At 53.5% G+C, this 26,862-nt stretch overlaps 3 protein-coding genes across 6 annotated transcripts; all 3 read right to left on the bottom strand.

Annotated features, from left to right (window-relative positions):
• Nucleotides 1–2,720: 2,720 nt before the first annotated feature.
• On the bottom strand, nucleotides 2,721–7,672 carry KLK10 (kallikrein related peptidase 10). Of its 2 annotated transcripts, none has more exons than XM_032264402.1 (6): nucleotides 7,540–7,672; nucleotides 6,966–7,062; nucleotides 5,546–5,726; nucleotides 4,327–4,601; nucleotides 3,842–3,975; nucleotides 2,721–3,367 (listed from the first exon to the last, which is right to left on the bottom strand). In XM_032264402.1, exons 2-6 carry the CDS (start codon nucleotides 7,051–7,053, stop codon nucleotides 3,215–3,217), a joined length of 831 nt encoding a protein of 276 aa, XP_032120293.1. In that variant the 5' UTR covers nucleotides 7,054–7,062; nucleotides 7,540–7,672; the 3' UTR covers nucleotides 2,721–3,214. The 2 variants fall into 2 exon arrangements, with proteins under 2 accessions (XP_032120293.1, XP_032120294.1); XM_032264403.1 differs by having other exon boundaries at nucleotides 6,966–7,065; nucleotides 7,540–7,625.
• Nucleotides 7,673–10,505: 2,833 nt separating this feature from the next.
• KLK11 (kallikrein related peptidase 11) lies at nucleotides 10,506–15,863 on the bottom strand. 2 transcript variants are annotated; one of them, XM_032264404.1, is made up of 6 exons: nucleotides 15,623–15,863; nucleotides 13,792–13,866; nucleotides 12,891–13,047; nucleotides 12,299–12,564; nucleotides 11,361–11,497; nucleotides 10,506–10,958 (listed from the first exon to the last, which is right to left on the bottom strand). In XM_032264404.1, exons 1-6 carry the CDS (start codon nucleotides 15,747–15,749, stop codon nucleotides 10,806–10,808), a joined length of 915 nt encoding a protein of 304 aa, XP_032120295.1. In that variant the 5' UTR covers nucleotides 15,750–15,863; the 3' UTR covers nucleotides 10,506–10,805. The 2 variants fall into 2 exon arrangements, with proteins under 2 accessions (XP_032120295.1, XP_032120296.1); XM_032264405.1 differs by lacking the exon at nucleotides 15,623–15,863 and adding an exon at nucleotides 14,720–14,904 and having other exon boundaries at nucleotides 13,792–13,952.
• A 1,895-nt stretch (nucleotides 15,864–17,758) lies between these two features.
• KLK12 (kallikrein related peptidase 12) lies at nucleotides 17,759–23,553 on the bottom strand. Of its 2 annotated transcripts, XM_032264540.1 has the most exons (6): nucleotides 23,061–23,553; nucleotides 22,849–22,904; nucleotides 22,248–22,407; nucleotides 20,177–20,433; nucleotides 19,091–19,224; nucleotides 17,759–18,115 (listed from the first exon to the last, which is right to left on the bottom strand). In XM_032264540.1, exons 2-6 carry the CDS (start codon nucleotides 22,883–22,885, stop codon nucleotides 17,960–17,962), a joined length of 744 nt encoding a protein of 247 aa, XP_032120431.1. In that variant the 5' UTR covers nucleotides 22,886–22,904; nucleotides 23,061–23,553; the 3' UTR covers nucleotides 17,759–17,959. The 2 variants fall into 2 exon arrangements, with proteins under 2 accessions (XP_032120431.1, XP_032120432.1); XM_032264541.1 differs by lacking the exons at nucleotides 20,177–20,433; nucleotides 22,849–22,904; nucleotides 23,061–23,553 and having other exon boundaries at nucleotides 22,248–22,374.
• Nucleotides 23,554–26,862: the final 3,309 nt, after the last annotated feature.

Raw genomic sequence — 26,862 nt, 5'->3', positions numbered from 1 at the left:
GGCACATGGTGAGCATTCGATGTCTACCCATCGCCTGCAGAAACCGGCAGGGCCTTTATCATCACGAATATCATCACTCTGCCTGCAGTTGTCTCACTCCCATTCCAGACAGGGAAGCCTTTGAGACCGGGGTCTGGGGTCCACTATGTGCTAAGTGCCACACTTACTGCCTTTAAAAGCATTTTAGGCCAGGCATGGTGGCTTATGCCTATAACACCAGCACTGTGAGGGGTCCAAGGTGGGCAGATCACTTGAGGTCAGAAGTTCAAGACCAGCCTGGCCAACATGGTGAAACCCTGTCTCTACTAAAAATATAAAAAATTAGTGGGCGTGGTGGCGGGCATCTATAATCCCAGCTGCTCCAGAGGCTGAGGCAGGAAAATTGCTTGAACCCACAAGGCAGAGGTTGCAGTGAGCCTAGATCGTGCCACTGCACTCCAGCCTAGCCTAGAGTGAAACTGTCTCAAATTTTAAAAAAAAGGAGCATTTTAATAGCTACCTTTATCAACTATGTTCTCAGTGCCTGGTGTTAGGTAAACTTTGCATGTATATTATCTCATTTAATTATCATTTTTTGTTGTTGTTGTTTTTGGACACAGGGTCTCTGTTTGCAAGGCTGGAGTGCAGTGGCATGATCATAGCTCACTGCAACCTCAACCCCCTGGACTCAAGTGATCCTCCTGCCTCAGCCTCCTGAGTACCTGGGAATACAAGGTGTGCACCACCATGCTGGGGTAATTTTTTTTTTTTTTTTTTTTTTTTTTTAGGAGAGCCCTGGTCTCACTATGTTGCCCATAGGCTGATCTTAAACTCTTGAGTTCAAGCAATCCACCTGCCCCCTCCTCCCAAAGTGCTAGGATTACAGGTGTGAGCCACTGCGCTTGGCCGATCTCATTTAATTTTCACAGGAGTCTAATCAAGCAGGTGTCTCCATTTCACAGAATGCAAACTGGGGAAGAGAGGTCATTCAAGTAATCTGTTCAAAATCGTACAGCAAAGTGACTGAAAACCATTTCCGTCTCTACCTGGCGAGCTCCTACTTATCCTTTAAACCCCTGCACAAATATTCCCTCATATGAGAAGCCTCCCCTGACTCCTTCAGGAAGAGCCTGTGGACCTGGCATGGTGCACCCCATACCTTCTTCTGTTACGACACTGATCTATTTGTGTTATGTGTTCATGCAGCAGCAGGAGTGGCTTCTGTGTGCCAGTCACTAATACAGGTGTAAACACAGCATTGGGACTGGGTGACCAAAAGTGGACCCTTTTAGCCTGGGCAATTCAGGAAGGCCTCCTGGAGGAGGTGACTTTTGAATGGAGATCTGAATGACAAGAAGGTAAGGATAGCCTGTCTCCCCAACCTAACTGGCAGCTCCTTGAGGGTAGTGCCTTGTCTGATTCATCTTTGAGGCCTGGCATAAGATGTGGCTGGATAAACATTGTAGAGTGACTAAAGGGTTGGATGAGTTGCCTTTAAAAATGAATTGAGTTTTCAAGTTTCCACTGACCTCACTTCTGATCCTTGGATGACAAACACAGCTGATATGCCTGACTGACACTTCCTGGGTGTGCTAATGGGGGCAGAAGGGGAAAGAGGCCACGGAAGGGAGCTGTGTACTCCAACCTGGCACACCGACCTCCTGTAAGCTTTGCAGGGGCAGGGACCTTGTGATCACCCCTACGTATGTCCCCAGCACCCAGCGCTGGGCCTGGCACGTAATAGATGCTCTGTAAATTGATGACTGAAAGGACAAACCAAAAAAAAACAGTGCTTAGTGGGAAATTTGTGTCGTGCCTATATTCAGCTAGCTTATGTTACTGCTTCAAAGTTCGGGATAAGCTAAGACACTCAAACTTTTTTTGGTTTTTTTTTTTTGGGTTTTTTTGATATGGAGTTTTGCTCTTTCGTTCAGGCTAGAGTGCAGTGTCATGATCTCAGGTCACTACAACTTCTGCCCCCTGGGTTCAAGTGATTCTCCTGCCTCAGCCTCCTGAGTAGCTGTGATTATAAGTGACCACCAGCATGCCTAGCTAATTTTTGTATTTTTAGTAGAGACAGAGTTTTGCTCTTTTGGCCAGGCTGGTCTCAAACTCCTGATCTCAGGTAATCTGCCTGCCTCGACCTCCCGAAGTGCTCGGATTAGAGGCATGAGCACTGCGCCTGGCCGACACTCAAACTTCCATTAGCTTTACCTGGATTCTGTGAATAAACTCCCCTCCCTTCCCCCAGTTTTGGGGAGAGACAATTCCTCCCCGCAAGTTTTCAGGACAAAAATCTCACAGCCAATTAATAGCAGACAAACCAAAGGTTTTCCCCTAAATGTCAGAGGGAGGTTTCTTGGCACAAACTTAGCAATTGAGGTGGCAAGAACTCCCCACTCTTCACCACCCCCTCGGCCCTCTGGTCTTAGAGGCTGGGATGGAAGCGAGGTGAGGTCCCTTGAGTTCCAGCGGCCCCACGAAGGCAGAGAAGGTACTATATGACTCAGAGCCAGCCTAGCTCCTGCCAAGACGAGGAACTGGAGTTGGGTGGAACCAGAAGTGGGAAACAGTGGGAGATGAGAAGGAAGTGGGTAAAAGGTGGTTCCTGGCACTTGGGACTAGGGTGGGGAAAATTTATTCTTCCATTGCCCTAAAGGATGGGGTTGGAGGGTTGGAATTGGGGGCTACCCTTGTGCACTTATTCCCTGGACAAAGAGTCACACACGCTCTCACGGGGATGTGGTCAGATCATGACAACAGGTAACCTTTAGTCAGAGCTTACCACCCACTGTGTTAAGCCTCACGTGATAATCACCGTGAAGATTTACATATGCATGTTATATCATAGTCACCTCACAACATGTCTAAGAGGTAGGTGCATCATTGTTCCCGTTTTGCAGATGAGGAAACCGAGGCTCAGAGAGGGCACTTGGCTTGCCCAAGGTCACACAGCAGGGAGAGGCAGAGGAAGCCAGGTTGGGTGACCCCAATAACTGTTCTCAGAGACTGGGCCATGACCAGCTTCCTTGCTTCTCTGGAATAAACCTTTGCCATCTTTTTCTGCACTTCAACTTCAGTGCAGGCAGAGAGCGGGGGTGGGTGGGGGGAATCACGCGAGAAGAGAGATGTTAAGAGGTATGGGCGGCGGCGGAGGTTTGAGCAGTGCAGGCAGGGGGAGAGTTCAGCTGATGGGCGAGGAAGAGGATGGACGATGGAGTCTGGGCAATCTGGATCAGTTGGAGCGTATGACTTTATTGATCCAAGACGTGTATTTGCAGATCTGGGTGTAGACAGCTGGATGCTGGGCAGAGCCGCAAGGGTAAACACCCCACGAGAGGATGCCTTGGAGGGTCTCGTCACAGACCAGGGGGCCTCCCGAGTCACTCTGAGGATGGCAGAAAGGACAGATCAAATAAATACGCCACCGTGAGAGCTGCCACTTTGGGATCTGGGGCAGTGGTGGGGAAGGAAGGGGCTGGCTGGGATAAAGTTGAGGTTGGGGTGGGGTTGGAATTAGGTATGTCTGAGGCTGGTGGGAGGAACGGAGGGGGACTTCGGGTTATGGAGGCTGGGCTGGGGGTGGGAATGGAGACACGGTGAGACTGTGGTTGGGACTGTAACTCACGGAAGGTGAGGAGATGGATGGGCTTGGAGATGGGAATGGGGCAGGGTTAGGAATGGCTAGAGGATGGAAATGGGATTGAGGATCGGGATGAGGAGGCAGGTAGGACTGGAGAAGAGTTGGGGCCAAGGATGGGCGTGGGAATGGAGTTGGGAGCGGGGACAGGGTCTGCTGTTTTCCCATAACCTCCCCGTCCTCCCTCCCAGGAGTCAGAGCTGCTCCCTGTTCAGGCCCTACCTGGCAAGGGTCCTGGCCCTGGTCCAGTCCTGCACATAACATGTTACTGGTGACCACACCGGGGTAGAAGACCTCACACTCGCTAGGGCTCAGGATAGTGACTCCGGAGCAGCTCAAGCCCTTGTTGTACTTCACTGAAGGGAGAATACGCCAGTCATCCCTGGCTCCAGCCCCCAGTACTTGGGGAGCCAGGAGTCCAGATGCAAGACTGTTTCTATCCCAGCCCCCAGCCCCTCCTCCTTCAGACTCAAAATCCAGGCCCCAGCCCCTCCCCACTTAGGCCCAGGAGTCCAGGTCCCCAGCCCCTCCTCCCTCAGACCCAAGGGTTCAGGCCCCCAGCGCCTCCTCCCTCGGACTCGCGGACCCAGGCATCCAGGCCCTCAGCCCCTCCTCCGTGAGACCCACCCCGTCTTTCCTTAGATCCAGGAGTTCAGGCCCCTAGCTCCCTCCTCCTGAGATTCCGGCCTCAGGGCCCCAGCTCTTGCCTCTCCGGGCGGCCGTGGTGGCCCAACCAGCGACCTGGCACTGGTCTCCGGGCTGTGCACAGCGGTAGGGAAGCTGCAGGGCCCGGACTCGGGGTCCTGGTACTACAGGCCTGGCCAGCTTCAGCAACATGAGGTCGTGCTCATCCGATCGCCTTGGCAGGATGGGGCCTGAGTCCTGGCGGTACTTGGGATGGACGACGGAGCGGGTGGTCCGGCGGAGCTGCTCGCCCTGAAGAAGCAGCAGGTGGTCATCCCCAACTCGAGCCCACAGCGGCCTGGGGGAAGGAAGAGCCATGTGATGGCAAACGCTTCACAGGGACTGGGAAGGTGGGCATGGGCAGTGGGGTGAGGGTTGGGGTAGGACCCAGAGATGGGAGGGGTATGAGGGAAGAGAGGCTTGGGGGAGAAGGGGACTTTGGACTTGGGCTCCTGGACATGGGCAGGAGGAATCACGTGTTTGAGCTCGAAGATCTGCAGGATTTTGAGAAGGGTTGGGGGCCTGGACTCCTAGGTAAGTCTACTCCACATTTTTCCTTTTCTTTTCCTTTCCCTTCTGTTTTCTTTTTTCAGACAGAGTTTCACTCATCACGCAGGCTGAAGGGCAACGACGCAATCTCGGCTCACTGCAACCTCTGCCTCCCTGGTTCAAGCGATTCTCCTGCTTCAGCCTCTCAAAGTAGCTGGGATTACAGGCGCCCGCCACCACGTCCAGCTAAGTTTTTTGTATTTTTAATTGAGAAGGGGTTTCGCCATGTTGGCGAGGCTGGTCTTGAACTCCTGACCTCAGGTGATCCACCTGCCTCAGCCTCACAAAGTGCTGGGATTACAGGAGTGAGCCACCGCGCCCATCCCTCCACATTTTCTCTGTGATAATACCCAACGCTTCCTCCTTCAATGGAGACTCACGAAGTGAACCTTTTCCCTTAGTTCTAGATTCCTGACCACACCGGACCCTGACTTCTATCTGTTGGATGCCACCACCTACTACTCCTAGAGCTCCAGGCGGATCAGCGGCACAGGAGTGACCGGCCCAGAAATGCCGAGAAGGACCACACCGCCCCCTGGCGGCCACAGCGCAAAGCCCATGACCCCTTCTGCGGGAAGGACACGAGGGACCGCGCCTCCAGCTGTGGGAGTTCCGAGCGCCCCGGCCCTGCCCGCTCCTCCCCGGAGGCCGCCTCCACAGCCCCCCGTGGCGTCCTCAGGGATCTCCTCCTACTTGTTCCCGCAGTGCGCGGCCGTAAGCACCCAACTCTGGTCCACCAGAACGCCCGCGCAGTGGAACGAGAGGCCGTTGAAGAGCGAGACCTGCCAGGGCTGCGAGCCGCGCGCGCATGGGGCGCCGTAGGCTTCGGGGTCCAAGCGCGTGTCGTTTTGGGGGAGCAGCACCGCCTCCGCGGCTGGAGAAAGAAGATGAGATCAGAGCATGGAGGGCAGGGGCTGGAGCTGGGGTCGGAGGTGGACCGTGGGACTGGACTGTGTTCTGGACAAGGCTCACAGCCAGAACGCGAGGGTGGTAGGGAACAGCTGGGGGTTCCGCGTGCACCGACGGGAACGGGAGGAGAAGCGCGTGAAAGTGGAAGGGAGCTGGGAAAGGGTGGCGTGGAGTAATGAGGGCAGGGGCTGAACGCAGCGCGCCAGGAGAGCTGGCTAGAACGCAGCCCGTCCGCAGAGGGGCGGGGATGGAACGCGGAGGGGAGGTAAGGGAGCGGGGATGGAACTCGGGGTGCTGGGAGGAGAAGGGGTGGGAATAACAAAACGGGATTGAACATCGGGGATAAGGGTGGGGCGCAGTGGTTTACGCCTGTAATCTCAGTACTTTGAGAAGCCGCAGCGGTTGGACTGCTTTAGCCCGGGAGTTCAAGACCAGCCTGGGCAACATAGCAAACCCAGTGTCTACAAACACACACACACACACACACTAGCCGGTTGCAAAGGCGTGCGACTGTAGTCACAGCTACCTGATAGGCTGAGGTGGGAGGATCGCTTGAGCCCAGGAGATTGGGCCACTGCACTCCAGACTGGGCGACAGAGTAGACCCTGTCTCAAAAAAAAAAAAAAAAAAAAGCCCGGTGTGGTGGTGCATGCCTGTGGTCCCAGCTACGCCGGAGGCTGAGGATAGCTTGAGCCCAGGAGGTCGAGGCTGCAGTGAGCTCTGATTGGGCCACTCTACTCCAGCCTTGGCGACAGAGCACGACCCTCTCTCAAATAGAAAAGGAAGGAAAGAAGGGAAGAAGGAAAGAAAGGGAGAAGGAAGGAAGGAAAGAAGAAAGAAAAAGAGAGAGAGAGAAAGCAAAAGAGAGAAAGCGAGGGAGAGGGCAAAAAGCGGTAAGGCAAGACTTCGGATAAAATAGGGTCGTGTAAAAGGGAGGGGCCGAGAAGGAGAAGGAGAAAGAACGCGGCGAGGAGTCCACGGAAAAAGCGAGGATCCGGGTGGCAGAAATCGGACGGGGCCTGAGTAGGGCAGGACCCCCAGGGGCCAAGCCAGAAGAAGGGCCCAGCTGACTTGGGGGCGGGCCCTGCCCGGAGCGCTGAGTGGGTGCTGGGGTCCCGGGGCAGGAGAGGTGCGCGGGGCTTGGTGACGGGAGCGCACTCTCCTCCCGCCCGCGCCTCTCGCCGCCCCCTGGCCCCCGCCTCACCCCAGAATTGTGTCATCAGCAGCGGCAGCAGCTTCGCCAGTGTCCTGGCGCTAGAGGCGGCGGAGAGGTGGAGGAGCCGGGGTCTCATGGCCCAGATCTGCTGGGGTGTGTGTGTTGGGGGTTAGGTTAAAACAGATACTCCCTTAGAGACCCCGCACCTCACCGTGCCCATGCGCCCAGCCTGAGACACCCCAGCCCGCCAGCACCCTTTTGCCCTGCAGGGGCGGGCAGACGGGAGATTCTCGGACTGGAACGGCGGTAACGAGTGCAATTACCCTAATGATGCCCCTCGCTGCACCTTCCCGTCCTCCCTGTGCGGAGGGGAGCACTCTCGGCGCCCCGGCTTCCCCGGCTGCAGCCACGCCGCGCCCGCGGTTTCCTCCTTCACGCGCGGGGTGGGGATCCGAGGCTCGGAGCCAGTGGAAGCCTCTTTCTCAATCTCTCAGCGGGGGGACTTCTGCGCCCCGCAGATAGAGAAACCGAGGCTCCAAGCAGGCTCCTGCCCGTGGCCCGGGGGTCCCCACCCATCCTCTCGCAATCCACCCCCACCCGGGTGGGGTGCAGGCCGCTTCACCTGGGAGTCGCCGACAGGAAGGAGGGAGGGAACCCAGGCGTGCCTCTGCCCTGCCTGTGGTTCGCTGCTGGTATCCTCTGTCCAGGGACCCCTGGCCGGACATTCCCTTTTAACCCCAAGGAGTCCGGAAGCTTCTCCACCCTCACCCACCCCTCCCCGAGGCTCTCTCCCTCCCTTTCCCTCTGTCTAATTATACGGTGGGTGAGGCTGGCACTCCTGGGTCCCAGATTCCTGCTCTGGGAGGCGCCCTGGAATACAGGCTTCTCCCAGTGCCTGAAACACCCCCTTTCATCCCTTTTGGAACTGGCTTCCGTGGGGATTCCCCAAGTCCCCCGTTCCAAGAAGGCTTCCCGGGTTCGGGGAGAGGGTTCCATGTCCCCAGGGAGGCTGGGGGTGGCGGGATGAGAGGCGACTGAGAACGAGGAAACCAACGGGAAGTGCATACCTTGGGTGACAAAGTCAGAAGCCAGACTGCGGAAGAGGAAGGAGGGAGGCCCAGAGATAAAGCAGATTGAGTAGGAGGGACAGAGACTGGCTTGGAAAGGGAGATTGTGATAAACTAAGGCTAAAAGAGGTGGGGGGCACAGAGGCTAAGACACACAGAGACAAGGACAGAGGGAAATCCACGCCTACTCTGTGGCCGTGAGCGAGCTCTGTGTGTCCAGTGACTAGCCCGTGTGCGTGGTAGGGCTGTGGCTCTGCCTCATGTCCATGTGTGGCCACCTCACACCCTCCCTGCCATCTGCATGCCACCAGGTGACACACACGGCCCTGAATCACAGGAGGTCAAAGCGTCGAGGGGCATCAGCATCGCCTCAGCCAACTCCCTCATCTCAGGTGAGGAATGGGAGGTTCAGAAAGGGCAGTGACTCACAGGAGGCCACACAGCAAGTCCACTTAACAACCAGAAGGCCCTGTTTCCACTCTGGGCTCCTGTTCCTCCTGCCAGCCCCTCTCCTTCAAGGTGAGAGACCGTGCCAGGAGATCCTGAATTGGCTGGGTGCTGTGGCTCATGCCTGTAATCCCAGCACTTTGGGAGGCATGAGGTCAGGAGTGCAAGACCAGCCTGGCCAACATAGTGAAACCCTGTCTCTACTAAAAATACAATTACTCAGACATGGTGGTGCAGGCCTATAATTGTAGCTACTAGGGAGGCTGAGGCAGGAAAATTGCTTGAACCTGGGAGGCAGAAGTTGCAGTGAGCCGAGATTGCACCACAGCACTCCAGCCTCGGTGAAAGAGCAAGACTCCATCAAAAAAAAAAAAAAAAAAAAAAGAGACAGAAGGTCCTGAGTTCTGGATTTCTGTTGGACATCCTCTTCATAGGTTGTGTGACTCAGTGCTGGCCATCTGAACTTTCTGAGGTGTTGTTTTATATGCGCTAACTAATCCTGCCACGTGGCTATCCAGTCTTGGACATGTCACAAGATGGAGGAGTTACATTTCTGGCTATATATATATATATATATATCGGAAACATATATATATAAATAATAATATATACATTATATTATTATATATAATATATTATTTATATATTAAATATTATTTATATTTATTTATATAATATATATATAATATATATAATAATAAATATTATATATATATTATTTATTATTTTTTTTATGGAGTCCCGCCCTGTTGCCCAGGCTGGAGTGCAGTGGCATGATCTCGGCTCACTGCAACCTCCACCTCCCAGATTCAAGTGAGTCTCCTGCCTTAGCCTCCCAAGTAGCTGGGATTACGGGTGCCCGCCACCACATCCAGCTAATTTTTTGTATTTTTAGTAGAGAGGGGAGTTTCAGTATGTTGTCAAAGCTGGTCTCAAACTCCTGACCTCGTGACCCGCCCACCTCAGCCTCCCAAATTGCTAGAATTACAGGCGTGAGCTACCACACCTGGCTGGCTTTATGTAATTTTAATTGTAAGAGCCACGTGTGGTTAGTGGCTACCTACCATATTGGCCAGCAGAGGTCTCCACCACCTAATTATGTATCAAGGAAGTTGGAAAAAAACAACGACGAGCTCCTTTTGCTGGGTCTTAGAATGTGCAGGCTGACTGACTCCTTTACTTACTGTGTTATCATACTTTTGCGTACACAGTTTTACAGATACGGAGATAAACAGCCTTCCTCGAGGATCTCACGTGGTAGTTAAGAGACCACCTTGCTTCAAATCCTTGCTCTCCTCGCTTCGTGACCGTGAGTAACTGACTTCGTTTTTCTATGTCTCCGTTTTTTCATCTATAAAATAGGATAACGGTGCCGACCTCATAGGGTTTTATGAGGATTACATTAGTTGATCCATTTAAAAGTGCTTGGAGGCCAGGCACAGTGGCTCAGGCCTGTAATTCCAGCACTTTTGGAGGCTGAGGACAGATTGCTTGAGCCCAGGAGTTTGAGACTAGCCTGGGCAACAGAGTGAGACTCCATCTTGATAAAAAATACAAAACTTAGCTGGGCTTTGTAGCATGTGCCTGTAGTCCCAGCTAGTCTGAAGCAGAACGATCACTTAAGCCCCAGAAATTGAGGTTGCCGTGAGCTATGATTGTGTTACTGCACGCCAGCCTGGGCAACGGAGGAAGACTGTCTCATAAATAGATGAATTAATTAAATTAATAAAGAAAAGCCAGTCAGGCACAGTGGCTCACGCCTGTAATCCTAGCACCTTGGGAGGCCAAGGTGGGCAGATCACCTGAGGTCAGGAGTTTGAGACCAGCCTGGCTGACATGATGAAGCCCCGTCTCTACTAAAAAATATAAAAATCAGCCAGGTGTGGTGGCAGGCAACTGTAATCCCAGCTACTCAGGAGGCTGAGGCAGGAGAATCGCTTGAACCCAGGAGGGGGAGGTTGCAGTGAGCTGAGATGGCACCACTGCATTCCAGCCTGGGCGACAGAGCAAGACTATCTAAAATAAAATAAAAGCCCTTGGATCGGGGTCTAGCACATAGTAAGCACTCAGTAGATTCACTCATTTAGGAATGTTTATTGAAACCTTGATTTATGCCAGGAGCTGTCTTTGGGACTGGGGACACAATAGGGAACCAGCTGTTGTTAACCCCGGAGTCACAATAGTTCACGGCAGAATTTGAATCCAGGTCTCACTGATCTCAAACCCCAGGCTGATTATTAAGTGACAGCGTCTCCTGTAGTACAGGAGGCCCAGAGAGTGTTCACAGAGGGTCTTGGCTTAGGGTTTCTTATTAGCAGAGTGAACAGGAGCCAATCACCAAGTGGACATGGTTGATGCTGGGCCGTGGTCCAGTCTAGTTGTTGCTCATTGTCTCGTGGATCCAATCCACATACTTGCAGACTTTGGTGTAGACACCAGGCTTTCGAGTGATCGCACACGGATCCTGGCCCCAGGAGATAATGCCTTGGAGAGAGTGGTTACAGACCAGAGGGCCCCCGGAGTCACCCTGCGCGTGGGGAGAGAGAACATCGGTCAGAGAAAGCGCTGGGCGTGGTGTTGGCCAGGGAGGAGGTGGGGATGGTGCTGGGAGTGGAGTTGAGACTGAGGAGGGGGAGACCTGGGGTTGGTGATAGGTTACTGGATAAGGCTGGGATTATGGGTGGGGTAAATGATGGGGTTAGGCTCAAAAGCGAATTTGGGGACAGTTGGAGCTGGAAACGGGATGGGAACAGGGATGGAGCTGAAGTTTGTGCTGGTTCAGAAATGAGAACGGGGAGAGAGATGGATTGGGAGTTGCAGGGGAGGTGGGCTGAGGTCAGGGGTGAGATTGTGGATGTCAGCGAAGATGTACTCAAAGTTGGGGATGGGGGTGGGGATGTGGCTGGAGACCCAGGCCCTGCCCTCTGACCTGGCAGGAGTCCTTGCCCCCTTCCTGAACGCTGGCACACACCATGGTGTCTGTGATGTTGTTGGGGTAGGCATGCTCACACTCGCGGTGCTCGATGATAGTGATGTTGGCGCATCGCAAGCTGTGAGGCAGGCGCACTGTGGAAACAGCATGAGGGGCTGCGGGGTGACAGTGTGAGGACCCCTGCCATCTCACCTAACGCAGTGCTTGCTGTGACCCAGGCCCTGGGAGAATCCCTGTCCTTAGACACAGCCAACTCACCTCTCTGCTTGTAACAATAGCAACAGCAATGCTATCCAGACAGAGCCTCACTCTGTTGCCCAGGCTGGATCGCAGTGGCATGATCTCCACTCACTAACCTCTGCCTCCCAGGTTTAAGCAATTCTCCTGCCTCGGCCTCCCGAGTAGCTGGGATTGTAGGTGTGCACCACCATGTCCGGCTAACTTTTGTATTTTTAGTAGAGACGGAGTTTCCCCATGTTGGGCAGGCTGGTCTCAAACTCCTGACCTCAAGGGATCCACCCCCCTCAGCCTCCCAAAGTGCTGAGATTACAGGCGTGAGCCACTGCACCCAGCCTGCTATCCAATACATTATTTATGCCAGCTGCTCGATATACATTATCTCTAATCCAATCCTGGCAGGTGGGTATAATTATTCTCATTTTATAGAGGAGAAAATCAAGATTCAGAGAGGTGAAGTCGCTTGCCTAGGTTCCTACAGCCGGGAGTCATGTGTCTGACTGTACATCCCGTCCATCTGACTCCAAGGCCCCAACTTTTGTCTCCACCCTCCCCCGTCCTGACGTTTTCCACGCATCCCCTCAACTTATCCCACCATAGCCACTTTGAACCACATATCTGGTCCCCCGACCCCTTCCACAATGAAAACCACCCCTTCCCCACCACCCCGGGCCGGGTTCCCCCTCTGGAACTCCTACACTGGGGGCTGGATGTGCTGCCCCAGCCGGAAATGAGGCAGCTGGTACCAGCTGTGACACAGCGCGAGGAGAGGGTGAGAGGTCGCACAGCCCAGGTGATGAAGGCTGGCGAGGCCATCTTCACCAGCATGATGTCATTGCGGTGGTCTTTGTTGGGGAGGCTGTTGTTGAAGCCGGGGTGCGGGAAGGACTCGGTGGCTGTCCGGGTCTGCTCACAGCCGTCCCGCCGCTGGAGGTTGTGCTCCCCCAGGTGAACTATGTAGCGGCTGAGGTGGGAGAGACCATGGTTGGAGGAGGAAAGGTGGGAAAAGACACGGGGTGGGGGGAGACGTGGGCGGGAGAGGTGAGTGACACATTTGAGGGTGAAGAAACATCGCTCTTACTTCCAGCCTCTTCCATGTCCCCCAGCCATAGGGGGACCACCCCAACCCCATTCATCCCCCCACCTTCAATCCCAGCTCGAGCCCACCAACCTTGCTGACAGTGCCTGTCCCATCTCTGATCCCCTTCCCGCACCCCTCTCCCCAGCTCCTCTCCATCCATCTCTGCATTCCCAGCCCCCTCCCGGCCCCGCCCCAGCCCCCGCACCCACGGCTTGCGGCAGTGGGCTGCTGTCAGGAGCCATCTGGGGGCGATGAGGGTCGCCCCACAGAGCAGCCGTGTCTTCTCAAACAGGGCTGCCTGCCAGGGCTGGGAGTGAGGTTTGCATTCAAATCCCTTGATGATCCTGGTTTCTCCCGCTACGAGCCCTGGAGGGGGAGAGCAAAAGGAGGCGCTCAGGAAGGAGAGGTGGACTCCCAGAAATGGGGTGGGGAGGAGAGAAGGAGGGGGTGGTCTGGGCCCTCGCCTGGTGTCCCTCTGGTTTGCACGCTGGATGCTGGGGTGGGGTGTTAAAGGATGAAAATGCTTCCATAGGGCCGGGCACAGTGGCTCACGCTGGTAAACCCAGCACTTTGGGAGGCTAAGGTGGGAGGATTGCTTGAGCCCAGGAGTTCAAGACCAGCCTGGGCAAACATAGTGAGATCCTCATCTCTACAAAAAAATTAAACAATTAGTCTAGCTTGGTGGCAGGTGCCTGTGGTCCCAGCTACCGGGGAGGCTGAAATGGCTTAAGGATTCCTTAAGCCTGTGATGGCCCCACTGCTCTCCAGCCTGGACGTAGAGCGAGACCTTGTCTCTGGAAAACAACAAAAACTTCCATACCGGTTTGTCGGTAGTCCCTGTCCTGTTCGCTTTGAGTGACACTCCCGCCGACTCCAGCTTCCCTGGCCCTGCCCTGGGACCCCCTAGGACCCCCTTGGCCTCTCCTCTTTTGGCGTTTAAAGGGATTGTCTGAAAGGCATGCAGGCCCTCATGGCAGCTGCCCCTAGTTCAGAGGTTGTGTGGCTTGTTCTGTGATTTGGAATCGGCCCGTCACGGTCCAGACACAGAGGGTTAGGGGATCCCAGAGACTCAAGAGGGAGGCTCCTGCCCTGCCCCATTCCCTGCCGTACCTGTCACCAGAGCAAGCATGATTAACTGCAGAATCCTCATGGCCTGGAGGGGGGAGGGGCAGGCCCCAGGTTCCTCTGGGAACAAGGAGGAACATGGCTGCATCACTTGACGGGAAAGTCGGGGGCTGGCTCCTGCCCGCTCCTTTCTCCCGCACCTGCTCCTGCACCCCACTTGGGAGAAACAAGGTTGGGGAAACTCCCTGTTTCTCACAGCACTCAGACATCCAAACACTTAAAATATATCTCAGGTGTCGAGGGTGGCCTTGGAGGGGGCCTGGTCGCAGCTCGAAGCTGCCGGGATACCAAGGACCACATGGAGGTTGTTGGGGGGGCTTTGACCCGGCTAGCCGTGGGCTGGCCCCATTTGAGTCAGCCATGGGGCCTCCTTGGCGCATTTCAGAGGATGTTTCCCTTCTTGCCTTGAGAGCTGGCCAGGCCCCAGCAGCTCGGGCTGGAAGGACAGGGGAACCAGGCCCTGTTCCGTAGCCACCCCTTTTTCATTGTCTTCACGGCAGGGTGATATGGAGCCTTTGAGGTCTGCTGGTGGTGGGGGTGGGGGTGCGGGTAGGGAACTCAGCCCCAGACAATGTCTGGGCCTCCCGTCACCCGACTTGCTGAACCCCTGCCCCTTTGAAGGACAGCCAAGCAGAGCTGGGCGGAGCTGGTCGAGGGGAGGGCCAGTGCCCTCAGCTGCCCTGTCCAGCGGGGGTGGGAGCAGAGGGCCGGCTCAGCAGCTGAAGCCATGGAGATCAGAGGTAACCGACGCTGTGGTCAGCCATTGAAGGTGAGAGGCACAGAGAGAGGCTAGGAACCCCCACCCAAGCAGAGAAGGACAGAGCAGAGGGAGAAATGGGTGCCTGAGAGGGACAGGTGTCCTTGGGGAGGGCTGACACCTGGAGTGGGGGCTTCCCTTTCCTCCTGGACTCACGGGATCTGGGGCTGGGGCTCTGGGGGCCCGGCGGTGGCGGCGGCGGCTGCGGCAGGTCGGTTGGGTTGGAGTGCCAGGTGCCAGGCACCAGGCAGGCGGGCAGGCGGGGGGTGGCCCCGGGCGGGCCCAGGATGACTGGCCTCCAAGCCCTGCCTTAATGCCCCGGGGTGGGGTGTGTGTGTGGGCCCTCCCCGAAGGCCTCCGAGGCACTGCCTGCCTGCCTGTGCCACCTCTGCAAGCCCCTCTTCTCCCTGCGTCTCAGCGTCCCTCCGTCTGTCTGTCTGTCGTCTGCAACCTTCCTTTCCCTGCCCTGAGTCTCTGAATCTGCGTCTCGCCCCATGGGTCATTCCCCGTCATTTGGTAATTCTGACTTTGCGTGCATGTGTGATTTTTCTCTTTCTGTCTCTACGTGTCTGTCTGCCGTTCTCTGTCCTTGTCCCCGTCTTCACCTCCATACTTCTCTCTCCAGCCGGCTCTGGGTGGCCCTTTCTCTAATTCCTTCTATCTCTGTGTCTCTCAGTCAGTCTCTGACTGCACCTCTGTCTTGCAATGTCTCAAAATCTCTCTCCCTCCATCTAATCTCCGTCTCTCTCTTTCCTTCTGTCCCAGCCACTCCCTCTCCACAGCCCCAGCCCAGGTGGGCCCCTGGCCTCCCCTAGGCTGCTCCCTTCTCCTTTGCAAGGTGGGGATGCTGGGGTGTCACAGAGGTGGGGCTGCTGCCAGGCACAGGGGCAGGACCGAGGAGGGTGGGGGAGGCAGGTCAGGGCCTGTGGAAGCCGAGTTCAGGAAAGGGAACAGAGTCCTCGGCTGCGCCCCACCCCAGGGCTCTTCTGGGGCCCTGCTTCTCGGCTGACCCTTCCCCTGCCCCCTTCTCCCTGCCTCCCAGTCTGGCTGTTCACTTACTGGCTGCTGCGAGACCTCTGCCTGATGACTTCCCGTCCTGCAGCCACCTCTGCATCTGCAAACCCCGTGCGCGGACTCCTGCTTCTCCCAGCTTGTCTGTTCTCACCCAGGTCCCTTCCCTTGGCATTCCTCCCCTCTCTCTCCTAACCAGATGTGGAGCAAGGCAGGGGAGGGCCTAGATTCTGACGGCAGCCAGCCCTGGCCTCCAACCTAGGTGCTTCCCCTTCCTACCACTATGACTACCCTTATGACGTGGGGACAAGGGACTCCACCCCTTCGAGGCTCAGTTTCTTCATCTGAGAGATGGGGTTGACAGACCTGTGCAAGATTGCAGGGGAAGTTGGGATCAGGCCTCCAGGAGGGTCCATTTGGAAAGAGCAGACTGCAGCGGGGCTCAGCAAATGCAGCTCGGCTATTAGGATTGCCTGTCCCTCCCTCCCTCCCTCCTCCAGGTCCCCTTCAGTGCATTTGGGGAGATGTTCTCTCCTCACCTCCTGAGTCCCAGTGGAGACAGAATCCAAGGGGTGGGCAGGAGAATTTTAAGATGTAGGCTGAGCGCTCTTGCTTTCCAAGGCTGCACCCCACCCTTCATCATCGCATACATATTAGAACAAAGCCGCATCCCACATTGAAGATACAATGTATACTTGATTACAAGAAAGTAAACTGCCTTTGGCTAGTGGAAAGAACGTTATGTTTTATGGACATTGAATTAAATGGTCATGAATGTTGATTTGGCAGCTTTCATCTGGTATTCTGGAGCTAACAACTTTCTTTTTTTGGGGGGGTTGTTTGTGGACCATTGAAAATCTTATAAGCTCTGGGCACTGCTATCATGCCGGATGAAAAAACATGGCTCTTATTTATATTATTGGGTTTTTGTTTTGAGATAGGGTTTCACTTTATTGCCCAAGCTGGAGTGCAGTGGGTGATCTTGGCTTACTGCAGCCTCTACCTCCCTGGCATGGGTGATCTTCCCATCTCAGCCTCCCAAGTAGTTGGGACTACAGGCACATGATACCACACCCAGCTAATTTTTTGTATTTTTATAGTGACGGGTTTCACCATGTTGCCCAGGCTGATCTTGAACTCCTGAGCTCAAGCAATCCTCCCGCCTCAGCCCCTCGGCCTACCAAAGAGCTGGGCTTACAGGTGTGAGCCACCACACCTGGCCTATATTATTATTATTATTATTATTATTATTATTATTTTCTTTTTTTCAGACGGAGTTTCGCTCTTGTTACCCAGGCTGGAGTGCAATGGCGCGATCTCGGCTCACCGCAACCTCCGCCTCCTGGGTTCAGGCAATTCTCCTGCCTCAGCCTCCTGAGTAGCTGGGATTACAGGCACGCGCCACCATGCCCAGCTAATTTTTTGTATTTTTAGTAGCGACGGGGTTTCACCATGTTGACCAGGATGGTCTCGATCTCTTGACCTCGTGATCCACCCTCCTCGGCCTCCCAAAGTGCTGGGATTACAGGCGTGCGCCACCGCGCCCGGCTGGCCTATATTATTATAAGTAACGTTTTCTACTCCATTTCTAAGTGACTACTCAGGGAAGATCCTCATCCTATTTGAGCTCTTTTTCTTTTTTCTTTTCTTTTTTTTGAGATGAAGTCTCACTCTGTCACCCTGGCTGGAGAATGATGGTGCGATCTCGGCTCACTGCAGCCTCTGCCTCCCTGGTTCAAGCAGTTCTCCTGTCTCAGCCTCCTGAGTAGCTGGGATTACAGGAATGCACCACCATGCCTGGCTAATTTTTGTATTTTTAGTAGCGATGGGGTTTCACTGTGTTGGCCAGGCTGGTCTCAAACTTCTGATCTCAGGTGATCCACCCACCTTGGCCTCCCAAAGTGCTGGGATTACAGGCGTGTGCCACCATACCCAGCTAATTTTTTATTTTTATTTTCATATTTTTGTAGAGATGGGGTTTCGCCATGTTGGCCAGGCTAGTCTCGAACTCCTGACCTCAACTGATCCACCTGCCTTGGTCTCCCAAAGTGCTGGGATTACAGGTGTGAGCCACTGCGACTGGCCTTATTTGAGCTCTCTTTCTACACCTATGAGATAAGGAAACCGTTGAGTCCTTCTTCCAGTCTCAACTAGCATGGGACATCAAATGGACAGACATGGTCTCTCCTTCATTTGTATTTATTCCAGACCGTTGCACACTTCTCTCACCCCACTCATGGGTCTCAGAAGGGCTGGTAGGAGTTAAAGTTCCAAGAAGTTCCCCAGGCCAACAAGAGTGGAGCTGGGGGAAATGAAGGAGGAGGTATTGGTGCTCTGAGGGTTGGAGTGGCACCCAAGCCAAGGGGTGCAGGTGGAGGATACAGGTCAGTTGGTCCTCATGATCATCCGGATCCAGTCCACATACTTGCACACATAGGTGTAGACTCCAGGGATGCCATCTTGTCCACAAGGCCCCACAGACCCCCAGGACACCAGACCTTGAAGGACTCCGCCACACACCAGGGGGCCTCCAGAGTCCCCCTGGAAGGGAAGAGGAGAAATACTGTCTGAACAAGGGAGACATCTTATTCCTGTTTTCCTCCCCAACCCTCCAACCCAGTCCCGGGTCTTGGGGAGGGCTCCAAGCCTGGTCATCAGACAAAAGAGTACAATCACTTTCCCAGAGGACAATGGCAATGGCTAACCAACAGAGAAGAGCCACTGTCTCTAGGGGTCAATCCCAGGTAAGAAGGGTGAAGCTCCATAAAAAACAGAGGTTCTCCCAAGGGCAATGACTGGGGCCCTGACCAATGAGGAGAGAGAGCACCATCTTCCAGTCTCTCTCAGTGTGGGACAGCACCAACTGGAGGACAGTATGGGAAAGACTTAGAGCCCCAGAAACAGCTGGTTCCCTGTCTGGGCCCCCAGGCCTCTCTGTCTCTTTTGCTGCCTCTCTCTGGTCTTGCCTTCTCTGTTCCCTTCCTCCCTCCCTCTCTCCTTGACCCTCCCCCTCTTCCGTTTCCTGGTCTTCCCTCCTATTCCCTGTCTCTCCCTTCCTTATCCTGGGCCTCCTCTCCATTTTTTTTTTTTTTTTTTTTTTTTTTTTGAGACAGACTCTGTTGTCAGGCTGGAGTACAGAGACGATCTTGCTCATTGCAACCTCCGCCTGCCAGGTTCAAGCGATTCCCCTGCCTCAGCCTCCCAAGTAGCTGAGACCACAGGCATGCACCAACACGCCTGGCTAATTTTGGCATTTTTAGTAGATTCAGGGTTTCACCATGTTGGCCAGGCTGGTCTTGAACTCCTGACCTCAAGTGATCCACCTGCCTCAGCCTCACAAAGTGCTGGGATTACAGGCATGAGCCACCGCGCCTGGCACCTCTCCTCCTTTTTGACCCCATCTCTCTCCAGCATCCCCTTTCCCTGATTCATCCTCCATCACTTCCCCTCCTGCTTCCAGCCTCTCCCCTTCCCTTCCTGTCCTGGTGGCCACACACACTGCCTGCACTGGCTCACCTGGCAGGCGTCCTGCCCCTTCACACCACCTGCACACACCATGTTGCTCGTGATTCTCCCAGGGTACACGTCACTGCAGGTGGCATGGGAGACGATGGAGAGGTTGAGGCACTGGAGCAGATCCGGGAATGGGTCTGGAGAGGGAACATCATGCTGCAGGGTTCTCTACAGCTCCCCACTTTGAGGCATGTCCCTCCCCACTGGATGTGGCCCATCCAAGTCAATACCACTGCCCCTCGCCAACCTGTACTACAATCCTGACACCCCCAAATTACATATTTATGACTTAATTTCATATGACTCACGACCCCAGATGATTGACAGTCTTTTTGACCTTTGACATTTGACTTTGAGTGGCAAAACTCAAGACCCTCCTTGTCTCTCCAGCCTCAGAGACAACAAATCCAGACGTGACCCTCTTCAATGACAGATACTGTGACCTTTGACCTTCTATCTTATTACCTTATGATCCCAGCTTGATCTCATATCTTCTGTCTCCTGACCCCATGTCCCTGTGTTCACCTTAACCTCCAGCCTCGGCTCTGTGTATTCCAAACCTCACTGCTTCCAACTCCAAAGTGTCCTCTGATCCCAGTTTATTCAACCCCAGGCTCCATGACCCCAGCCCTTGGCCCCCACACCCCAGATGCTGTGATCTTCAATCTCAGATATGTGATTTTTGATAGAATGCCAATTTCCATCCTCAGATTCTGACCAGATTGTACAAGCTCTGGATCCCATGACCTTAATTCTACAGTGACCTCTGACCCCAGAGACCATGATCCACAAAGCCCAGATCCTATTTCTATATAAATATGCCTTTTGCTCCCGTATGAGGACCCCTGACACACTCTGACCTCTGACCACATCTCTGACCTCTGATCCCTGACTTCATCCCTTAACTCCTTTGACTCCCAAGACCCCAGTCCACCACGATCTCTGATCCGGACCCATGCCCCTGACGTTCCACCCCACACCCTGGCCCTTTACCCACCCTTTCTCTGAGGTATCATGATTCCACCTCTCACCCTGCATCCCAGACTTGTACCTACCCTGACCCCTGACCCCTGACCCCAGGCCCCTTACTCCATGGGTGGTTGGTGATGCCCCAGCCCGAGACGTGGCACCTGGTGCCGGTGGTTGCACAGTCACTGGGCAGGGGCAGAGGCTGAACACTGCTCGTTATGCGGGCAGGCAGGCCCAGCCGCAAAAGCCGGAGGTCGTGCTCGTGGTTTCTCGAGGCTCCCTGGTAGCCGGGGTAGGTCACGGAGAAGCTGCTGCGCCGGATCTGCTCGGTCCAGTCGAGCTTGCTGAGGCTGTGCTCCCCCAGGCGCACCCAGTACCTGCTGCGGGTGGCAGCGGCTCAGCCGGTGGCAAGCGGGCAGCCCCCACCTCGCACCCCTCCACGGACACACCCAGGTCCTCCTGCCGCTCCCCACTGCTCTGCCTCTCACTGTCCTCTCACCCGTGCCTCACATTCTGCAAGTCTCCCTTGCAGGCTCTCATTCCTGACCTCTGTCACCCTCTTTCCGTCTTGGGTGTTCACTCTGTTTCTCCCCCCATGCCCTGCATCTGTGTCTCTCTCTCTCTCTCTCTCTTTTTTTTTTTTTTTTCTGAGATGGAGTCTTGCTCTGTTGCCTAGTCTGGAATGCAGTGGCACAATCTTGGCTCACTGCAGCCTCCACCTCCCGGGTTCAAGCAATTCCCCTGCCTCAGCCTTCCAAGTAGCTGGGATTACAGGCGCCTGCCACCACACCCGACTACTTTTTGTATTTTTAGTAGAGATGAAGTTTGACCATGTGGGTCAGGCTGGTCTCGAACTCCTGACCTCAAGTCATCTGCCTGCCTAGGCCTCCCAAAGTGCTGGGATCACAGGCATGAGCCACTGCTCTTGGCCTCGATTTCTGATTCTCTTGGCCGATGAAGCTCACGAAGGCAGGGACATTAGTGGGCCTTGTTCACTGCCTGCTTCCCACGACCTGGCATGGAGCATGTGCTGTCCATGCTGCTGACTGAATGAATGAGTGGGAGATGAATGGTCTCTCTCCGTCCTGCTGCTGGCCCTCTCTGTCCCTGAGTCTCTTTGTTTCTTTGCATCTAAGCTCCCCTTTCACAAAAAAGTTCCAGGCCAGGCACAGTGGCTCATGCCTGTAATCCCAACACTTTGGGAGGTCAAAGCAGGAAGAATGCTCGAGCTGAGGAGTTTGAGACCAGCCTGGGCAACACAGCGAAACCCTGTCTCTGCAAAAAATTTAAAAATTATCCGGGTGTGGTGGTGCGGAGCTGTAGTCTCAGCTCCTCGGGAGGCTGAGGTGTGAGGATCACTTGAGCCCACGAGGTTGAGACTTCAGTGAGCCAAGATAGCATTACTGCACTGCAGCCTGGGTGACAGAGCAAGACTCTGTCTCCAAAAAAAGAAAAAGAAAAGAAAAGAGAAGAAAAATTCCAAAGCATCAGTCCGCTGAGGCCCAGAGAGGCACCAGGCGTAATCTCTGAGGTTGCACAAAGAGTTTGGGTCATGTTGGCCGGGCACAGTGGCTCACGTCTGTAATCCCAACACTTTGGGAGACCAAGGCAGGCGGGTCTCTTGAGGCCAGGAGTTTGAGACCAGCCTGGCCAACATGGCAAAACCCCATCTCTACAAAAAATACAAAAATTAGCTGGACGTGGTGGCGGGTGCCTGTAATCCCAGCTACTTGGGAGGCTGAGGCAGGAGAATCACTTGAACCAGGAGGCGGAGGTTGCAGTGAGCTGAGATAGCACCATTGCACTCCAGCCTAAGCTGTCTCCAAAAAAACAAAAAAGCAAAGAGTTTGGCTCAGACATGGGCCCAAGGCCCAGACTGGGTCATGGGATGGCTGGGAAGTGGCAGTCGTCACATAGGAAAGAAGGGGTACATGCAGTAACAGGAGGGGCAGGTGGGCAGTTTCCAGGATCCTCCCTGGCCCTCCACCCCCACACCTCACTCCACCCAGCACCACCCCAAGCCCACTGCTAAGGAAGTTCCACTCCTGGTCTAACCTCAGCAGACTCTCTTGTTGCAGGACCAGCTTCTTCCCCATGGGCACTGCCCTCCCTTGTGATCCTACCCTCAGCACTTGCGTTCCCATAGTCCTCCCTTCGCCCACGCTAGGAAGGGGCTCAGCCTGGGGCTTACCTGCCACTGCAGTGAGCCGCTGTGAGGACCCACCTGCGGTCAATAAGGACACCCCCGCAGTGCAGTCTGGTGCCCTCAAACAGCCCCACCTGCCACGGCTGGGAGTTACGCCCACACTCGGTGCCATTGTAAATCTTCGATGTGGTTGCCTGGCTGAGCCCTGGGGACAGACAGGGGCACGGGTCAGACACAGGAAAAGATAGTGTGATAGAGAGACACAGAGAGAGAGAGAGAAACAGGCAGGAGAGAAACAGAGAGAGACCCAGACATGGTGGCGGGTGCCTGTGATCCCATCAAAATCCCTATAGAACAAAAACCGTGAAATACCAAAGAGAGCAGGGAGAAAGATGCTTACACTTGGGAGGGAAATGGCGAGACAGAGATTCAGAGAGGGATGGAAGGGAAGAGGGATCAAAAGATAGGGGAGGCCGAGGTGAGCAGTGCCGTGAGAGCTGCAGGTAAATGGAGGCACAGAGAAAGCCCCTCCCCTCCTCGCCACCAGGCTGGGGGCCAGAGCTGAGATGGGGAGAAGGGGCCTCCTCTTGAGGGATGGAGGGACCCAGCCCCAGTCCTGCCCTCTCCCTGCTCCAGGAGAACTCACCAAGAACACACAGGAGCAAAAAGATGCTGGCCCCCATGATGGGTCACCTCCGAAGTCTGGGGGTAAAAGGGGAATATCAGAAGTCACCCTTTTCCCCGTGTCCCCCACCTCTGCCCTCTCTGCTTCTCTTTGAAGGTCACCAAGGGGATGACCTTCTTGTCCTCTCTCTACCTGCTCCCCTGTATGTGACTCCCTCATTGGCAGTCACCTACCTCCTTCTCACCTGGTCTCTTTGTCTGCCGGTCCTCTACGTGGCTGTCGTGGCTGTCGTGGCTGTGACGGTTCGGCCCGAGTCACTGCTATCCCTCTGTCCACCTACCTGCCTGTGCTCTCATCTGCTGGCCGCTCCACCAGCCAACTCTCCCACTCTGCACCTGGCTCCTCAGCCACCTGTCATGTTGCTCAACCTGTCCCCTTCCTTCTGTCTGTTGCTGCAGACAGACCACTGACAAAGAAGCTCTTAACTCTCTCTGTCCTGGCGCATCCAGTTTCCGGGTTGAGGGAAGGGGACCAGGAAGACAGGGGTGGGGCGTCCTGTAATTCGGCAGAAACCCTTCTTAGCTAATCACACTTAATTGAGCTTTACAGCTAAATGGAGTGGAGAGGGAGGAAAGGACCCAGGGTGGGAAGACCCAGCCCCACTCCCTCTCCCCTAGGCAAGCCAGCCAGCAGCCCCAGGACTGATGACTCAAGGTGACTGGGGAGCTGGGTTCTAATCCCGACTCCAGTGACAAAGGAGGGTGGGGAGACCTTGGCCACCTGGGGTCTGTCCCCATGCAGTGCAGAGGAGGGGCAGGGGGAAAGAGAGGTTGTGAAAGGAGAGTGGATGGGAGGGGCAGGAAGGCTGAGCTGGAAGGAGTCCCAGAAAGAGACGAGATAAAGGAACAGACTTCCAAATAGGCAGAAGAGAACCGAGTTCCACAGTTATATATATATATATATGAAGTTGATCAACCTAATTCCATAAAGTTTTTCTTTGCATAAGAACGTCTATTGCTTAAATAAAACCCACAGAGAAAAAAGACACAGGGAAGGAGAAATGGCAGAAAGAGAGAAAGAAAAAAAATGAAAGAGAGAGAGAGAATGAATCATAGGACAAGGGAACTTTGTGCTGTTGTTTGTTTTTTGTTTGGAGATAGAATCTGGTTCTGTTGCCCAGGCTGCAACCTCCGCCCCCTGGGTTCAAGCGGTTCTCGTGCCTCAGCCTCCCAAGTAGCTGGGATTACCGGCACGTGCCACCATGGCTGGCTAATTTTTGTATTTTTAGTAGAAATGGGGTTTCGCCGTGTTGGCCATGGTGAAACTCCTGGTCTCAAGCGACCTGCCCATCTTGGCCTCCCAAAGTGCTGGGATTACAGGTGTGAGCCATGGTGCCTGGCCCCTGTGCTGGTTTATCTGAATGTTTGCTTCATTTAAGAGTAATGGAGGCCGGGCGCGGTGGCTCACGCCTGTAATCCCAACACTTTGGGAGGCCGAGGCGGATGGATCACGAGGTCAAGAGATCAAGACCATCCTGGTCAACATGGTGAAACCCCGTCTCTACTAAAACTACAAAAAATTAGCTGGGCATGGTGGCGCGTGCCTGTAATCCCAGCTACTCAGGAGGCTGAGGCAGGAGAATTGCCTGAACCCAGGAGGCGGAGGTTGCGGTGAGCCGAGATCGCGCCATTGCACTCCAGCCTGGGTAACAAAAGCGAAACACCAAATCAAAAGAAAAATGAAAAAAAAAAAAGAAAAGAAAAAAACAGAGTAATGGAAGGAGAGAAAGAAGGAGGGAGAGGGGACAGAGAGAGAAAATGAGAACAAAAAGGGAATCAGACTCAGAGGAAGGGAGATTGAGGAACGAACCAAGAGAAAAGCAGAGAGACAGAACAAAACAAGCAAAACAACCCAGAACATAGCAGAGGAGAGGAAACCCCCACCCTGTGAGTGTCTCTTAGTCCTGCACTTTCTCTCTGTGTTTCCAGTCTCTGTCCCTGTCTTCTTTTCAGAATCACAGAACCTTAGCTTTTGATTTGCTCTTAGAAACTGCCTAACTGCTTTAACACATCACTGGTCAGTGGTGATGGCTGTTGATAGCCCCTGGTCCCCACAAAGCCTCCTGCTGGCTGTTAGCACGTTCCTTCCTTGGGCAGAGAGAAAAAAGCACCATGACTGTCCTTTCTCTGGAAAGGACACAATTTACACACTCACAGCACAAAAGCGGCACTTCTTCCTTTTTCTGGTATCAAGTTTTACAGTAAACCTCAAATGAATAAGCAAAAACAAAAACAAAAAAACCCCAAAATGACCTAACTCAATCTCTCTCTTTTTCTTTTTTGTGGATTTTTAGGGAATCAGGTTTACCAAGGTGGAATTTATATCCAGTAAAATTGAATATAAAAAATGAGGCAGGGTCCCTGATTTTAAGGAGCATTCATACAAATTAAATATTACCGTGCATAATTAGTAACAATGTACTGTGTACTTGAAAACTACTGACAGAGTAGGGTTTAAGTGTTCTCACTACAAGTAAATGTAAGTATGGGGCTGGGTATGGTGACTCGTGCCTGTAATCCTAGCACTTGGGAAGGCCGATGTGGGAGGATGGATTGAGGGCAGGAGTTAAAGGCCAGCCTGGGTAACATAGTGAGACTCCATTTTTACAAACAAAAAGTTAGCCAGCCATGGTGACACATGCTTGGAGTCCTGGCTATGTGGGAGGCTGAGGTGGGAGGATCAGTTGAGCCTAGGAGTTCGAGGCTGCAGTGAGCTATGATTGCACCACTGCACTCCAGCCTCGGTAACAGAGTGTGACCCTGTCTCAAAAAAAAAAAAAAAAAAAAAGATTAAGGTCAGGCTTGGTGACTCACGCCTATAATCCCAGCACTTTGGGAGGCCAGGGCAGGTGGATCACGAGGTCAAGAGATCGAGACCATCCTGGTCAACATGGTGAAACCCCATCTCTACTAAAAATACAAAAATTAGCTGGGCGTGGTGGCGCATGCCTGTAGTCCCCGCTACTCGGGAGGCTGAGGCAGAAGAATTGCCTGAACCCAGGAGGCGGAGGTTGCGGTGAGCCGAGATTGCGCCATTGCACTCCAGCCTGGGTAACAAGAGTGAAACTCTGTATCCAAAAAAAAAGATTAAATGTAAGTACATGGGACAATGCATCTATGAATTAGCTTGTTTTAACCATTCCATAATGTTATATATTTCAATTTTTTGTGTTGTGCACCAATATATACAATTTTAGTGTTGATTTAAAAATAAATATGTAATTTTTATTTGAAAAATTTCTCCCTTCAGGTTCATTGGGTCTCAAAAGATGAAGTCAGTCACCCAAAGTGGCAGAACTGGAGGCTGAACCACTTTAGAGCCTGTATTCTTTATCATTATCTAAACATGTGAATGAACAAATAAATGACTAACTGAATTAGTAAGTACAGACATGAGTAGATGAATCATATATTTTTAAATATTTATTTTTAAATTAACACATTAAAACTGTATATATTTAGGATACACAACACAAAATTTTGAAATATGTAACGTTGTGGAATGGCTAAGTCAAGTTAATTCATGCATGTATTGTCTCATCGGATCAATGTTTCTACAGGTTTAAAAGAAAGAATAGCTAGCCAGGTGTGGTGGCTCATGCCTGTAATCCCAGCATTTTGGGAGGCTAAGGTGGGCAGATCACCTGAGGTGGGGAGTTTGAAACCAGCCTGACCAACATGGAGAAACCCTGTTTCTACTAAAAACACAAAATTAGCTGAGTGTGGTGGCACATGCCTGTAAGCTACTCTGGAGGCTGAGGCAGGAGAATCACCTGAACCCAGGAAGCAGAGGTTTCGGTGAGCCGAGCTCACACCATTGCACTCAGCAATACAGACTCAGGTCTGTATGATTCCAAAACCTATTCTCTTTTTTTATTTTTTTTTATTTTTGAGATGGAGTTTAGCTCTTCTTGCCCAGGCTGGAATACATATACACTGTGGAATAACTAAATTGAGCTAACTAACATATGTATCC

The sequence above is a fragment of the Sapajus apella genome, unplaced genomic scaffold, assembly GCF_009761245.1.
Source record: "Sapajus apella isolate SASKATOON/1434 unplaced genomic scaffold, GSC_monkey_1.0 scaffold144, whole genome shotgun sequence".
Taxonomy (NCBI): domain Eukaryota; kingdom Metazoa; phylum Chordata; class Mammalia; order Primates; family Cebidae; genus Sapajus; species Sapajus apella.
This window is presented reverse-complemented; position numbering and strand designations above follow the sequence as displayed.

Bases quoted from the DNA above. Each gene is read 5' to 3' on its own strand.
- KLK12 (XM_032264540.1), bottom strand. From the start codon at position 22,885: ATGGGGGCCAGCATCTTTTTGCTCCTGTGTGTTCTTG. The intron at 22,408-22,848 runs GTGAGTTCTCCT...GTCTGTCCCCAG, and splicing joins TTTGCTCCTGTGTGTTCTTG to GGCTCAGCCAGGCAACCACA. The intron at 18,116-19,090 runs GTGAGCCAGTGC...CTTCCCTTCCAG, and splicing joins AGGGGCAGGACGCCTGCCAG to GGGGACTCTGGAGGCCCCCT.
- KLK10 (XM_032264402.1), bottom strand. From the start codon at position 7,053: ATGAGACCCCGGCTCCTCCACCTCTCCGCCGCCTCTAGCGCCAGGACA. The intron at 5,727-6,965 runs GTGAGGCGGGGG...TTCTTTCTCCAG, and splicing joins GCTGATGACACAATTCTGGG to CCGCGGAGGCGGTGCTGCTC. The intron at 4,602-5,545 runs GTAGGAGGAGAT...TCCTTCCCCCAG, and splicing joins GCCGCGCACTGCGGGAACAA to GCCGCTGTGGGCTCGAGTTG.
- KLK11 (XM_032264404.1), bottom strand. From the start codon at position 15,749: ATGCCAAGGGAAGGGACCTGGGTGAGAACAGACAAGCTGGGAGAAGCA. The intron at 13,048-13,791 runs GTACGGCAGGGA...CTCCCCCTCCAG, and splicing joins CATGCTTGCTCTGGTGACAG to GGCTCGTAGCGGGAGAAACC. The intron at 10,959-11,360 runs GTCAGAGGGCAG...CCCCACGCGCAG, and splicing joins GGGGCAAGGACTCCTGCCAG to GGTGACTCCGGGGGCCCTCT.